The sequence below is a fragment of the Salvelinus sp. IW2-2015 genome, linkage group LG4q.2 (genome assembly GCF_002910315.2).
Source record: "Salvelinus sp. IW2-2015 linkage group LG4q.2, ASM291031v2, whole genome shotgun sequence".
NCBI lineage: Eukaryota > Metazoa > Chordata > Actinopteri > Salmoniformes > Salmonidae > Salvelinus > Salvelinus sp. IW2-2015.
In genome coordinates, this window is record NC_036843.1 from 6147655 (window position 1) to 6162289 (window position 14635).

Sequence of the window (14635 nt, forward strand, 5' to 3'; positions counted from 1 at the left end):
TGGGTAAACTACCCCAGTAGTAGAGTGTATAACTAGCTGGGTAAACTACCCCAGTAGTAGAGTGTATAACTAGCTGGGTAAACTACCCCAGTATCAGCCCAGTAGTAGAGTGTATAACTAGCTGGTAAACTACCCCAGTATCTAGCCCAGAGTAGAGTGTATAACTAGCTGGTAAACTACCCAGTATCTAGCCCAGTAGTAGAGTGTATAACTAGCTGGGTAAACTAGCCCAGTAGTAGAGTGTATAACTAGCTGGGTAAACTACCCCAGTATCTACCCCAGTAGTAGAGTGTAATAACTAGCTGGGTAAACTACCCCAGTATCTAGCCCAGTGGTAGAGGTGTATAACTAGCTGGGTAAACTACCCCAGTATCTAGCCCAGTGTAAGTGTATAACTAGTTGGTAAACTACCCCAGTATCTACCCCAGTATAGAGTGTATACTAGCTGGGTAAACTACCCCAGTATCTAGCCCAGTAGTGGAGTGTATAACTAGCTGGGTAAACTACCCCAGTATCTAGCCCAGTAGTAGAGTGTATAACTAGCTGGGAAAACTACCCCAGTATCTACCCCAGTAGTAGAGTGTATAACTAGCTGGGTAAACTACCCCAGTATCTAGCCCAGTAGTAGAGTGTATAACTAGCTGGGAAACTAGCCCAGGAGAGAGTGTATAACTAGCTGGGTAAACTACCCCAGTATCTTGCCCAGTGGTAGAGTGTATAACTAGCTGGGTAAACTACCCCAGTATCTAGCCCAGTGGTAGAGTGTGTATAACTAGCTGGGTAAACTACCCAGTATCTAGCCCAGTAGTAGAGTGTATAACTAGCTGGGAAAACTACCCCAGTATCTACCCCAGTAGTAGAGTGTATAATAGCTGGGTAAACTACCCAGTACTTGCCCAGTGGTAAGAGTGTATAACTAGCTGGGTAAACTACCCCAGTATCTAGCCCAGTAGTAGAGTGTATAACTAGCTGGGTAAACTACCCCAGTATGTAGCCCCAGTAGTAGAGTGTATAATACTGGGTAAACTTACCCCAGTAGTAGAGTGTATAACTAGCTGGGTAAACTACCCAGTATCTACCCCAGTAGTAGAGTGTATAACTTGCTGGGTAAACTACCCCAGTATCTAGCCAGTGTAGAGTGTATAACTAGCTGGGTAAACTACCCCAGTATCTAGCCCAGTGGTAGAGTGTAATAACTAGTTGGGTAAACTACCCCAGTATCTACCCCAGTGTAGAGTGTATTAACTAGCTGGGTAATACTACCCAGTTATCTAGCCCAGTAGTAGAGTGTATAACTAGCTGGGTAAACTACCCAGTAGTAGAGTGTATAACTAGCTGGGTAAACTACCCCAGTAGTAGAGTGTATAACAGCTGGGTAAAACTACCCCAGTATCTAGCCCAGTAGTAGAGTGTATAACTAGCTGGGTAAACTACCCAGTAGTAAGAGTGGTATAACTAGCTGGGTAACTACCCCAGTATCTACCCAGTAGTAGTGTATAACTGCTGGGTAAACTACCCCAGTATCTAGCCCAGTAGGTAAACTAGCTGGGTAAACTACCCCAGTATCTAGCCCAGTGGTGAGAGTGTATAAACTAGCTGGGTAAACTACCCCAGTAACTAGCCCCGTAGTAGAGTGTATAACTAGCTGGGTAAACTACCCCAGTAGTAGAGTGGTATAACTAGCTGGGTAAACTACCCAGTAGTAGAGTGTATAACTAGCTGGGTAAACTACCCCAGTATCTAGCCCAGTAGTAGAGTGTATAACTAGCTGGGTAAACTACCCCAGTAGTAAGAGTGTATAACTAGCTGGGTAAACTACCCCAGTAGTAGAGTGTATAAACTAGCTGGGTAAACTACCCCAGTAGTAGAGTGTATAACTAGCTGGGTAAACTACCCCAGTATCTAGCCCAGTAGTAGAGATGTATAACTAGCTGGGTAAACTACCCCAGTATCTAGCCCAGTAGTAGAGTGTATAACTAGCTGGGTAAACTACCCCAGTATCTAGCCCAGTAGTAGAGGTGTATAACTAGCTGGGTAAACTACCCAGTATCTAGCCCAGTAGTAGAGTGTATAACTAGCTGGGTAAACTAACCCAGTATCTACCTCAGTAGTAGAGTGTATAACTAGCTGGGTAAACTACCCCAGTATCTGCCCAGTGTAGAGTGTATAACTAGCTGGGTAAACTACCCCAGTATCTAGCCCAGTAGTGGAGTGTATAATTAGCTGGGTAAACTACCCAGTAGTAGAGTGTATAACTAGCTGGTAAACTACCCCAGTATCTAGGCCAGTAGTGGAGTGTATAACTAGCTGGGTAAACTACCCCAGTATCTTGCCCAGTGGTAGAGTGTATAACTAGCTGGGTAAACTACCCAGTATCTAGCCCAGTAGTAGAGTGTTATAACTAGCTGGGTAACTACCCCAGTAGTAGAGTGTAATAATAGCTGGGTAAACTACCCCAGTATCTACCCCAGTGTAGAGTGTATAACTTGCTGGGTAAACTACCCAGTATCTAGCCCAGTGGTAGAGTGTATAACTGCTGGGTAAACTACCCCAGTATCTAGCCCAGTAGTGGAGTGTATAATTAGCTGGGTAAACTACCCCAGTAGTAGAGTGTATAACTAGCTGGGTAAACTACCCAGTATCTAGGCCAGTAGTGGAGTGTATAACTAGCTGGGTAAACTACCCCAGTATCTTGCCCAGTGGTAGAGTGTATAACTAGCTGGGTAAACTACCCCAGTATGTAGCCCAGTAGTAGAGTGTATAACTAGCTGGGTAAACTACCCCAGTAGTAGAGTGTATAACTAGCTGGGTAAACTACCCAGTATCTACCCCAGTAGTAGAGTGTATAACTTGCTGGGTAAACTACCCCAGTTACCCAGTGTAGAGTGTATAACTAGCTGGGTAAACTACCCCAGTATCTAGCCCAGTGGTAGAGTGTATAACTAGTTGGGTAACTACCCCAGTATCTAGCCCAGTAGTAGAGTGTATAACTAGCTGGGTAAACTACCCCAGTAGTAGAGTGTATAACTAGCTGGGTAAACTACCCCAGTATCTACCCAGTAGTAGAGTGTATAACTTGCTGGGTAAACTACCCCAGTATCTAGCCCAGTGGTAGAGTGTATAACTAGCTGGGTAAACTACCCCAGTATCTAGCCCAGTGGTAGAGTGTATACTAGCTGGGTAAACTACCCCAGTATCTAGCCCAGTAGTAGAGTGTATAACTAGCTGGGTAAACTACCCCAGTAGTAGAGTGTATAACTAGCTGGGTAAACTACCCAGTAGTAGAGTGTATAACTAGCTGGGTAAACTACCCCAGTATCTAGCCCAGTAGTAGAGTGTATAACTAGCTGGGTAAACTACCCCAGTATCTAGCCCAGTAGTAGAGTGTATAACTAGCTGGGTAAAACTACCCCAGTATCTAGCCCAGTAGTAGAGTGTATAACTAGCTGGGTAAACTACCCCAGTATCTAGCCCAGTAGTAGAGTGTATAACTAGCTGGGTAAACTACCCCAGTATCTACCTCATAGTAGAGTGTATAACTAGCTGGGTAAACTACCCCAGTATCTAGCCCAGTGGTAGAGTGTATAACTAGCTGGGTAAACTACCCCAGTATCTAGCCCAGTGGTAGAGTGTTTACTAGCTGGGTAACTCACCCAGTATCTAGCCCAGTAGTAGAGTGTATAACTAGCTGGGTAAACTACCCCAGTATCTACCTCAGTAGTAGAGTGTATAACTAGCTGGGTAAACTACCCCAGTATCTAGCCCAGTGGTAGAGTGTATAATAGCTGGGTAAATACCCAGTATCTAGCCAGTGGTAGAGTGTATAACTAGCTGGGTAAACTACCCCAGTATCTAGCCCAGTGGTAGAGTGTATAACTAGCTGGGTAAACTACCCCAGTATCTAGCCCAGTGGTAGAGTGTATAACTAGCTGGGTAAACTACCCCAGTATCTAGCCCAGTGGTAGAGTGTATAACTAGCAGGGTAAACTAGCCCAGTAGCAGAGTGTATAACTAGCTGGGTAACTACTCGCCAGTACTAGCCAGTAGAAGAAAAGCAGGGTAAACTAGCCCAGTATCTAGCCCAGTAGTAGAGTGTATAACTAGCTGGGTAAACTACCCCAGTATCTAGCCCAGTAGTAGAGTGTATAACTAGCTGGGTAAATTACCCCAGTATCTAGCCAGTAGTAGAGTGTATAACTAAGCAGGGTAATGAAAGGAAAAAAAGACGTTCAGCTCTCGTTCAGAGCCGGTGTGTTCAATTCTGGAGGGGGGGTTGTAGTTTTCATTCCAACGACTTCCCTTAGCTGTTCAAAGCCAATTAGATTAACATAAATTCAGATCTGGTATTACATTGCAGCAGGTTAATGATTTGAGTGTGCAACCAAGGTGATGTTCAGTGATTTTGGGACCATTCAGAGGTGAAAAAGACAACTAGCAAGACGAGGCACAAAACCCTAAATCAAATCGAGCTTTATTTATATAGTACATTTCAGACATGAATGCAACACAATGCACTTCACAGGAAAAGCTACTTAAAAAAATTATATATATATTTTCTACACAACAAACATAAGAGGATAAAAAACTAAAGAATCACAATAAAAACTGAAAGACTAAAAAAGCTAAAAAMATGTGTTTTAAGATCTCTTAAATATGTCCACAGTTTCGGCCTACCCCGGGTTCTCTGACGGGCTATTCCAGAGGCTGGGAGCATAGTAACTAAAGGCTGTCTCTCCATGCCTCTTGGTTCTCGGCTTTGGAATAGTTAAAAGGCCAGTGCCAGACCTACTGGGTACATAACTCAAAAGCATGTCTGATTTTGATAATGTAGAGCTTATGTACTACATTATCAAATTTAATTTAACACCACCTCAGCCCACAGTGGGATTCTGGGGAACTATAGGAATGTAATTATTTTAGGGTTTGTTTCATACAGTTGAAGTCGGAAGTTTACATACACTTAGGTTGGAGTCAAAACTCGTTTCTGTTAGGACAGTTACTTTGTCCATGACACAAGTAATTTCCCCCAATTTTTTTTACAGACATATTATTTCACTTATAATTCACTGTATCACAATTCCAGTGGGTCAGAAGTTGACATACAATAAGTTGACTGTGCCTTTAAACAGCTTGGAAAATTCCAGAAAAGGATTTCATGGCGTTAGAAACTTCTGATAGGCTAATTGACATCATTTGAGTCAATTGGAGGTGTACCTGTGGATGTATTTCAAGGCCTACCTTCAAACTCAGTGCCGCTTTGCTTAACATCATGGGAAAATCAAAAYAAATCAGCCAAGACCTCAGAAAAAAATTGAAGACCTCCACAAGTCTGGTTCATCCTTGGCAGCAATTTCCAAACACCTGAAGGTACCACGTTCATCTGTACAAACAATAGTACGCAAGTATAAACATCATGGGACCACGCAGCCGTCATACCMCTCAGGAAGGAGACYCGTTCTGTKTCCTAGAGATGAACGTACTTTGGTGCGAAAAGTGCAAATCAATCCCAGAACAACAGCAAAGGGCCTTGTGAAGATGCTGGAGGAAACAGGTACAAAAGTATCTATATCCACGGTAAAACGAGTCCTATATCAACATAACCTGAAGGCCGCTCAGCAAGGAAGAAGTCACTGCTCCAAAACCGTCATAAAAAAGCCAGACTACGGTTTGCAACTGCACATGGGGACAAAGATCGTACTCTTTGGAAAAATGTCTTCTGGTCTGATGAAACAAAAATAGAACTGTTTGGCCATAATGACCATCGTTATGTTTGGAGGAGAAAGGGGGAGGCTTGCAAGCCGAAGAACACCATCCCAATTGTGAAGCACGGGGGTGGCAGCATCATGTTGTGGGGGTGCTTTGCTGCAGGAGGGACTGGTGCACTTTACAAAATAGATGACATCATGAGGGAGGAAAATTATGTGGCTATATTGTAGCAACATCTCAAGACATCTGTCAGGAAGTTAAAGCTTGGTCGTAAATGTCTCTTCCAAATGGACAATGACCCCAAGCATACTTCCAAAGTTGTGGCAAAGTGGCTTAAGGACAACAATGTCAAGGTATTGGAGTGGCCATCACAAAGCCCTGACCTCAATCCTATAGAAGATGTATGGGCAGAACTGAAAAAGTGTGTGCGAGAAAGGAGGCCTACAAACCTGACTCAGTTACACAAGCTCCGTCAGGAGGAATGGGCCAAAATTCACCCAACTTATTGTGGGATGCTTGTGGAAAGCTACCCAAAACGTTTGACCCAAGTTAAACAATTTAAAAGGTAATGCTACCAAATACTAATTGAGTGTATGTAAACTTCTGACCCACTGGGAATGTGATGAAAGAAATAAAAGCTGAAATAAGTAATTCTCTCTACTATTATTCTGACATTTCACATTCTTAAAATAAAGTGGTGATCCTAACTGACCTAAAACAGGGACATTTTACTAAGATTAAATGTCAGGAATTGTGAAAATCTGAGTTTAAATGTTTTTGGCTAAGGCGTATGTAAACTTCCGACTTAAGCTGTATATTTGTATATCTTCTGTCCACTGAAATATATCCGTACACAACAGAATGTGTAAAATGTTCCAGAGTAGAAAGTGTGTATTAGTACAGGGGTTCCCAAACTTTCTTGCGTCTGGGACCCCTTCTGTGATAGCAAATTCATCAGGGACCTCATCATATCACAACACGACTCCTACTTTAGAGTTCATTAAAAATAGCATATAAGCAGTTTTTACCTTGACTTCTGCCGTGCCTGGTCGGACTAATCAAGTCTCGGGTCCTGGGAAAGAACATTTTAAATGCCCCCCTCTTGGCATCACAGAGAACATTTAGCAGTTTCCAATCTAKTTTCCCACAATTCTACACATGTTGCCTTGGTGCAGAGAACAACATTTTTGGTGAATACAGGAAGAATGGAGTTGACGAAATTGATCAATGATTGAGTGCTGTGGATACCAATATCCCTGTGAGCCTCCCAGGCCCATGTTGTGCATCTAAYGGTTTAAGAACGTAAATTGTGGATGAATAATATTACATTGTATGTACCCTACAAACTTTTTCCATGGATCTCTTGTCCAAAATGTGTTTGTTGCTAGCAATATTCATAAAAAACATCTAAATGCATTATAATAATATTTTCAGATCTGGCTGCAGACCTCTGCCGTACTTCACTTTGGGAACCCCTGGATTAGTATTGCTGGGAGCTAATAATAACCTAGAAAGTGCATCACAGCAATCGTACATTTCCCAGAACCCTCTCCTTCTCAGAACACACGCCGCACTCCACACTGACATTACTCCTTGAGTTTGGTGCAGGATTCTCACAGACAAGTACTCTAGGTAAACCCGTTTAGAAAGAGGGAGGAGAACAGAGAAGAGCTTGATTTGGCCCGTTGTCTGGCCCGTTATCTAACCCAAGGTGGAGCTACACTACACTCCGATCCAAGTGCTTAGTGGGTACGGCACAGCCAGGGGTGGTTTRTGGACAGGGCCTTCTCTACCCCCCCTGTTGTCAGTCTGTTTGTTGATGAATGGGCTCTGTAACGCACACCCCTCTGTGGGTCCTCTCCCCAAGTCCCCTTCCAGCACTTACTCTGAGTCTCCTGGGTGACTACCTCCATGTTTAATGCATGCTCCATCGTAGGGCCTTCAATAATTAACCCCCATTCTCACTACTCTCTAACGCACTGTTCTGATGACATGGTTGAGAGGGATGACTTCAGCTTCCACGTTCTCCTCCTCAGAGCTTCAGACCCTAGCTCTATTTTGATCATGACCTTGGGAGGAAGTGACCTCCGGTATACTGGCAGCGGCCTCTTTGTAGTGCTCATAACTCGTAGAGATCTTTTACCCCCACACACAGACACACACACAGACACACACACAGACACAGACACACACAGACTGTGAAGACAGAACACACACACTACACAGACAAGATCATGAAAGTCACACAACTGTCAGGGCTTTGGATTGATGAAATATGTTAGTCACATTCATCCTGGCCCTAGAGAGCTGCAGGGTCTGCCAGTTCTCATCCAAGTCAATATGTCTCACTTCATTGTAAGAGAGAACTCGCATCCCATCCCCAGTGTTGTGATCAATTAGGACTTACAAAAGTGATCTGGATGATAAGCAGATGCTGGACTACAGAAGGAAGTTTGGAAACCACRGAAGTGAAATGAACAACACATTTCTGACAGGTTCCAAACCCCAATGTTGAACTGTCTCTCCTCTTTTATGGATGAAACTGACTCTCTTCTCTCTTTCAGGYAACAAATCTCAGAGGGAGGAGCTGGACTCGATCCTCTTTATTTTTGAAGTAAGTTGCTGTACCTTTCTGTTCTGAATCATGGTGATGATTCCCTGTCTGTCTAGTGACCGTTCCAGCCATAGACATGGATCAGATCTGTTTCAACCTGTTTACTCAGCTTTGCATTCAGCTGAAGGGAGGGGCCAACACCGTTTCCTTGGTGCTAATTSGACCTGCCTGCCTACTTCCTGAATTCACCTCAAATAGAAAAGGAAACGGGGTTGTTAAGGAATTAATAGACCCAGCTTGATTGTTTTTCACCCGTGTTGAAGGCAGCACACAGAGATGATAAAAACCTTGCTGTGTACTGTATTCATTTGCAGGGTTTTTGTTCAGCAGAGATGAGTGTTGTGTGGGCTACATGGTTTATAAACAGCTTGACTGATGTCATTCTCCAGTCTGGTGCTTCTTCTGGAGGTTAAAGTCCCCCACCTTGTTTTCCCACCTGACTCAAACAGCAGCTCCAGTTTCCAATACAAACAGTTAGCTCTCCACTAACATTTGGTCCTGGCAGGGCCGGGCTGGCTGGCAGTCTCTGGAAGAGAGGCGGAGAGAAGCTAGAAGAGAGCATATGTCAAGGTCCTTTCAGTGGAAATGGAGTCTCTGTGTGAGGGGAGTGTTCTTCTCACTGTGTTTACAGAGGTCATTTCTAGCAGGGCAGGACAGAGGAAGAGGAGCCCAGGGCTGAGGTCTGGACATGGGCCCACTGGTCTCTGTGTGAGATCGAGGCTAAACGGTGTCAGCAGGTCATATACTCTACTCCAGGGACGGGCAACTGGCAGCCACTGTGGCCCCTCATGATGAGTTCAGATTCTTTGTGGCCCCCACTCCAATCAAAGTTGCCTGTCCCTTCTCCACTCTGTCAGAGAGCTACCCAGGCATCTTCAACGTATTATAATTTTACATAAAATGTACCACCATATGTGGACTGCATTTGGCTTGTTATTCGCAAACTTACTGGTGTGAGGTGCAGAACATGCTATATATATATATATATATATATATATATATATATATATATATATATATTGTGCTTTATTGGCATGCTGGTATTGCAGGTGTATGCGATATCCTTTGTTATTGACGGTCAGCTGCTTACAGTCTTTCTCCTGTATTGACTGTTGAGTGAGAACGTCACGAACGGATTTCAAACTGTATTTGTGATACCTGACTTTCACCTGACTGAACTTCTCTCTCCGTACATTTTGAAACCTGGGCTCCAGTCAAGCTGACATCCAACCCGGTATTGACAGGAAGTGCTCTCTGTCTGTTCATGTGGCATGAAGCTAGGCTTCAGTCTGGCTTTCTCTGCCTCCCTCCACAGCATGAGAAGTCTGTCTCCCTCCACACGCGCCCAGTCATATGGCCTCAGATTCCACATGCCTTTTAAAAATATTTCCTAGTTATCCTTTGAAAAAGAACTAAAATTGAAAGCAGCTTAACCCAAGTGTGTTCCCCTTTAGCCCCGTGTGCTTTTACAGTGTGCCGAGAAGATAAGCTCACTGAGTGGTGTGTACAGTACCGATACGAACAGCTTTGATCCTCAACTGACACACTGTGTTCCCTTCTCTCTGAGCTGCTAGATTAGACATGTTGGATCGGACGTGGCTGTTTATAACAATACGGACTTGATATACCAGGTCTATCTGCGAGCGTACGCCTGGCACTAATGGGTGTTGCTTTGTGTTCGGCCACCAAAGAAAGCATTCACTTTACAGTTTAAGGGGATAGATTGTACAGTAGAAAAGGCCTGGAAATAAGTTCCTAGAAGACGGTTTTGAAGGTGTGCACAGGTTTATTTCCTTCTGTTCTCAAGGGAGGGCATGTGCCTGTTGTCGGGCCCTTCTGTGCTGTGTCTTTATACTCTTACTTTTGGATCAGATTCAAATTGCCGACATCTTGTGCTGTGAACTGCAATGCCCCTAGTACTGTAGCAGGTCTGTATCATCAGTTTTAGTTATGCTCGTCAATCAACCATAAAGTCATCCGCAGACAGCACAGAGGTGGGTATGTGACTGGATGGCTGCAAGGATAAAGCCATTAGTGACTCCACCACGCTTTGTGACACACTTTTTAATTTGGGTTGACAGACGGGCCAAGAATAAAGAATCTCTCTGCCTTCAATAACCCACTTCATGAATTCATCCCTGTAAGTCTCTAGATACCTCACTAAAGGTAGCAAGCTCCTAGCTCCAGTTGTCTCAGCTCTCCAAGGAACGATGAGAAACTAGGCTACAGATTCCCCATCCGTCAAACTAAGACCCCATCTCTGGGCCTGCTTGACGTGTCCCCAGCGTGTTATTGTTTTTGACCTGGCTGTGCTGTGGAGATGACCTTACTGTCACCGTGGTTCGGTATGTGAGCCCCCTTTCTGAGGGTGGTTGGGGAGGGGTCATCCTCTGTGTAGCAGGGGTAATGGGTCTTTCTGTTCTCCCTCAACCCAGCACCCCCACCCCCTGCCGTCGTCACCCGCCACCTCCCTGCTCTCTCTSTGTGTGGTGGCATTGTCAGGGGCAGCTTGTGCTGTTGCACTGGCGTGTAGTGTGGTTACACCACGGTATGATGAGGCGCAGAGAGCCTGTGTACTGCTCTTCATGCCACAGACACAGAATGTCATAGCATACCTGTACGTCTGCCCTTCAATACACCTCCTAACACACACAGTTAAAGAGTTCAGTAACCAGCCTAATCATTACCTGCCCCTGACAATACCGAACCGATCTCCGTGCCGTCCCTTATTCAGTCCATGTTTTGGACAACCTATTAGTGCTACAGTCAAATGCCTGTTTTCTCTTGAATGATCTCACTCACTGATCTAATGCACAACAAAAACGGACTGAGTCCTCTCAGCCAGACGCATCACATTAACCGCGTATCACACGTTCAAAGGTAACCATTAGAGGAGATGTCGCAGCGTGACATAAAAGCTGAGGACAGAGGGCTGCTAGCCTGCACTACACGCTGCATGTTTGCTAAGTCATGCTGTGAATASCACCTCTGTTGAACTTGATCGACCCTGGCTGCCTCCCATGGAACACTTGCCTGCCTTCACTCTCAGATTGGCAGTGGGCATAACGGCTGCTTTCTCCTAGCCCTGGCCTGCCTCTCCCCATCACTTCCTCACTTTCCTCCGTGTCTTCACTGCCAAGAGGGAGCAGGCTTTGGCTAGGCCACTACAGCGGACACTACACGCTAGAATAGGTACACACTGACTGCACAGTATCTGCCCCTAGCCTACAAGTGGGCTAATCAGTCAATGACAACGTTCTTGGAGTAGTTCATATGTCGAGGCCACACTGGATGTAGATGCTTTAGGTTGTGTGTGTGTGTGTGTGTGTGTGTGCACACCTTCCTAATATTGAGTTGCACCCCCTTTTGGCCTTAGAACAGCCTCAATTGGTCGGGGAATGGACTTTACAATGTTGACTCCAATGCTTCCCACAGTTGTCAAGTTGGTTGGATGTCCTTTGGGTGGTGGACCATTCTTGATACACACAGGAAACTGTTGAGCCTGTAAAACCCAGCAGCGTTGCAGTTCTTGACGCACTCAAAGTGGTGCGCCTGGCACCTACTACCATACCCCGTTCAGAGGCACTTCAATCTTTTGTCTTGCCCATTCACCCTCTGAATGGCACGCATACACAGTCCACGGCTTGTCTCAAGGCTTACAAATGATTCTTTAACCTATCTRCTCCCCTTATTCTACACTGATTTGAAGTGGATTTAACATGTGACATCAATAGGGGATCATAGCTTTCACCTGGTCAGTCTGTGTCATGGAAAGAAGAGGTGTTCATTAATGTTTTGTACAGTCAGTGTAGATACAGAACATCAGCATCGGCATCAGTCTTCACACTTCTCAATTAATTACAGATTATTTCCTGCTGTACCGACAAATTGCAGCACATTTGTGTAGTTGGATGAGGAACAGTTGTGAAACGCTGTGGAAGACCGGCACTAATTACAGCAAGTGTATGTAGGTGGAAGTCATGGAACATCGCTCTAGACCTCTGGCGTCATTGTCACAAGACGGGAGCTCTGTGGTCACATGACAGGACTCCCAGACCCACTGACACATGGTTATTTACCCTCCCTCATGGCAGAGGTCCTGTCCACTGAAACGTCACGTCATTGGAAATTTGTGAGAGGCACACACAAAAAGTTATTTTGCAGTACACAAGTTTGTATACAGTGCATTTCAATCACAGATAAAGACTGTTTTGTTGATCTCGGGGTTGTGAGACTGGCTGTAGCCCTGTGGTTCTGACCAGGTTAGGGGTTGTGAGACTGGCTGTGGTTCTGACCAGGTTAGGGGTTGTGTATTGCTGTGGCCGTCTGGGTTCTGCCAGGTTAGGGGTTGTGAGACTGGCTGTGGTTCTGACCAGGTTAGGGGTTGTGAGACTGGCTGTGGTTCTGACCAGGTTAGGGGTTGTGAGATTGGCTGTGGCCTGTGGTTCTGACCAGGTTAGGGGTTGTGGGATTGGCTGTGGCCTGTGGTTCTGACCAGGTTAGGGGTTGTGAGACTGGCTGTGGTTCTGACCATGTTAGGGGTGTGTGACTGGCGTGGTTCTGACCATGTTAGGGGTTGTGAGACTGGCTGTGGTCTGACCAGGTTAGGGGTTGTGTACTGGCTTGGCCCTGTGGTTCTGATCAGGTTAGGGGTTGTGTGACTGGCAGTGGTTCTGATAATGTTAGGGGTTGTGGACTGGCTGTGGTTCTGACCAGGTTAGGGGTTGTAGATTGGCTGTGGCCCTGTGGTTCTGACCAGGTTAGGGGTTGTGAGATTGGCTGTGGCCTGTGGTTCTGACCAGGTTAGGGGTTGTGAGACTGGCTGTGGCCCTGTGCTTCTGACCAGGTTAGGGGTTGTGAGACTGGCTGTGGTTCTGACCAGGTTAGGGGTTGTGAGACTGGCTGTGGCCTGTGGTTGACCAGGTCAGGGGTTGTGAGACTGGCTGTGTTCTGACCATGTTAGGGTTGTGGGACTGGCTGTGGTTCTGACCAGGTTAGGGGTTGTGAGATTGGCTGTGGCTGTGGCCTTGTGTCTCCAGGTTAGGGGTTGTGAGCTGGTGTGGCCTGTGGTTCTGACCAGGTTAGGGGTTGTGACTGCCTGTGGTTCTGACCAGGTTAGGGGTTGTGAGACTGGCTGTGGTTCTGACCAGGTGGGGTTGTGAGACTGACTGTGGCCTGTGGTTCTGACCAGGTAGGGTTTGTGGACTGGCTGTGGTTCTGACCAGGTTAGGGGTTGTGAGACTGGCTGTGGCCTGTGGTCTGACCAGGTTAGGGGTTGTGAGACTGGCTGTGGTTCTGACCAGGTTAGGGGTTGTGAGACTAGCTGTGGTTCTGACCAGGTTAGGGGTTGGTGTGCGTGCAGTGGTTCTGGCCTGTTAGGGGTTGTGAGATGGCTGTGGCTGTGTTCTGACCAGGTTAGGGGTTGTGTGACTGGCAGTGGTTCTGACCATGTTAGGGGTTGTGAGACTGGCTGTGGTTCTGACCAGGTTAGGGGTTGTGAACTGGCTGTGGCCTGTGGTTCTGACCAGGTTAGGGGTTGTGAGACTGGCTGTGGCTCTGTGCTTCTGACCAGGTTAGGGGTTGTGAGACTGGCTGTGGTTCTGACCAGGTTAGGGGTTGTGAGACTGGCTGTGGCCCTGTGGTTCTGACCAGGTCAGGGGTTGTGAGACTGGCTGGGTTCTGACAGGTTGGGTTGTGGAGCTGTGGCTGTGGTTCTGACCAGGTTAGGGTTTGTGAGACTGGCTGTGGTTCTGACCAGGTTAGGGGTTGTGAGACTGGCTGTGGTTCTGACCAGGTTAGGGGTTGTGAGATTGGCTGTGGTTTTGACCAGGTTAGGGGTTGTGGATTGGCTGTGGCCTGTGTTGACCAGGTTAGGGGTTGTGAGACTGGCTGTGGTTTTGACCAGGTTAGGGGTTGTGTGACTGGCGTGGTTCTGACCATGTTAGGGGTTGTGAAGCTGGCTGTGGTTCTGACCAGGTTAGGGTTGTGGACTGGCTGTGGCCCTGTGGTTCTGACCAGGTTAGGGGTTGTGGGACTGGCTGTGGCCCTGTGGTTCTGATCAGGTTAGGGGTTGTGTGACTGGCAGTGGTTCTGATAATGTTAGGGGTTGTGGGACTGGCTGTGGTTCTGACCAGGTTAGGGGTTGTGAGATTGGCTGTGGCCCTGTGGTTCTGACCAGGTTAGGGGTTGTGAGATTGGCTGTGGCCCTGTGGTTCTGACCAGGTTAGGGGTTGTGAGACTGGCTGTGGCCCTGTGCTTCTGACCAGGTTAGGGGTTGTGAGACTGGCTGTGGTTCTGACCAGGTTAGGGGTTGTG

At 46.3% G+C, this 14635-nt stretch overlaps 1 protein-coding gene across 3 annotated transcripts in view; it reads left to right on the forward strand.

Moving 5' to 3' along the window:
- Positions 1–14635, forward strand: part of LOC111963169 (Ral GTPase activating protein catalytic subunit alpha 2) — a 188139-nt gene that overhangs the window by 57743 nt on the left and 115761 nt on the right. For all 3 annotated transcript variants that reach the window (XM_070443336.1, XM_023986437.2, XM_070443335.1), the window contains exon 3: positions 8271–8320. In XM_070443336.1, coding sequence (XP_070299437.1) covers positions 8271–8320 — 50 coding nt within the window. The remainder of the gene's footprint in view (positions 1–8270; positions 8321–14635) is intronic.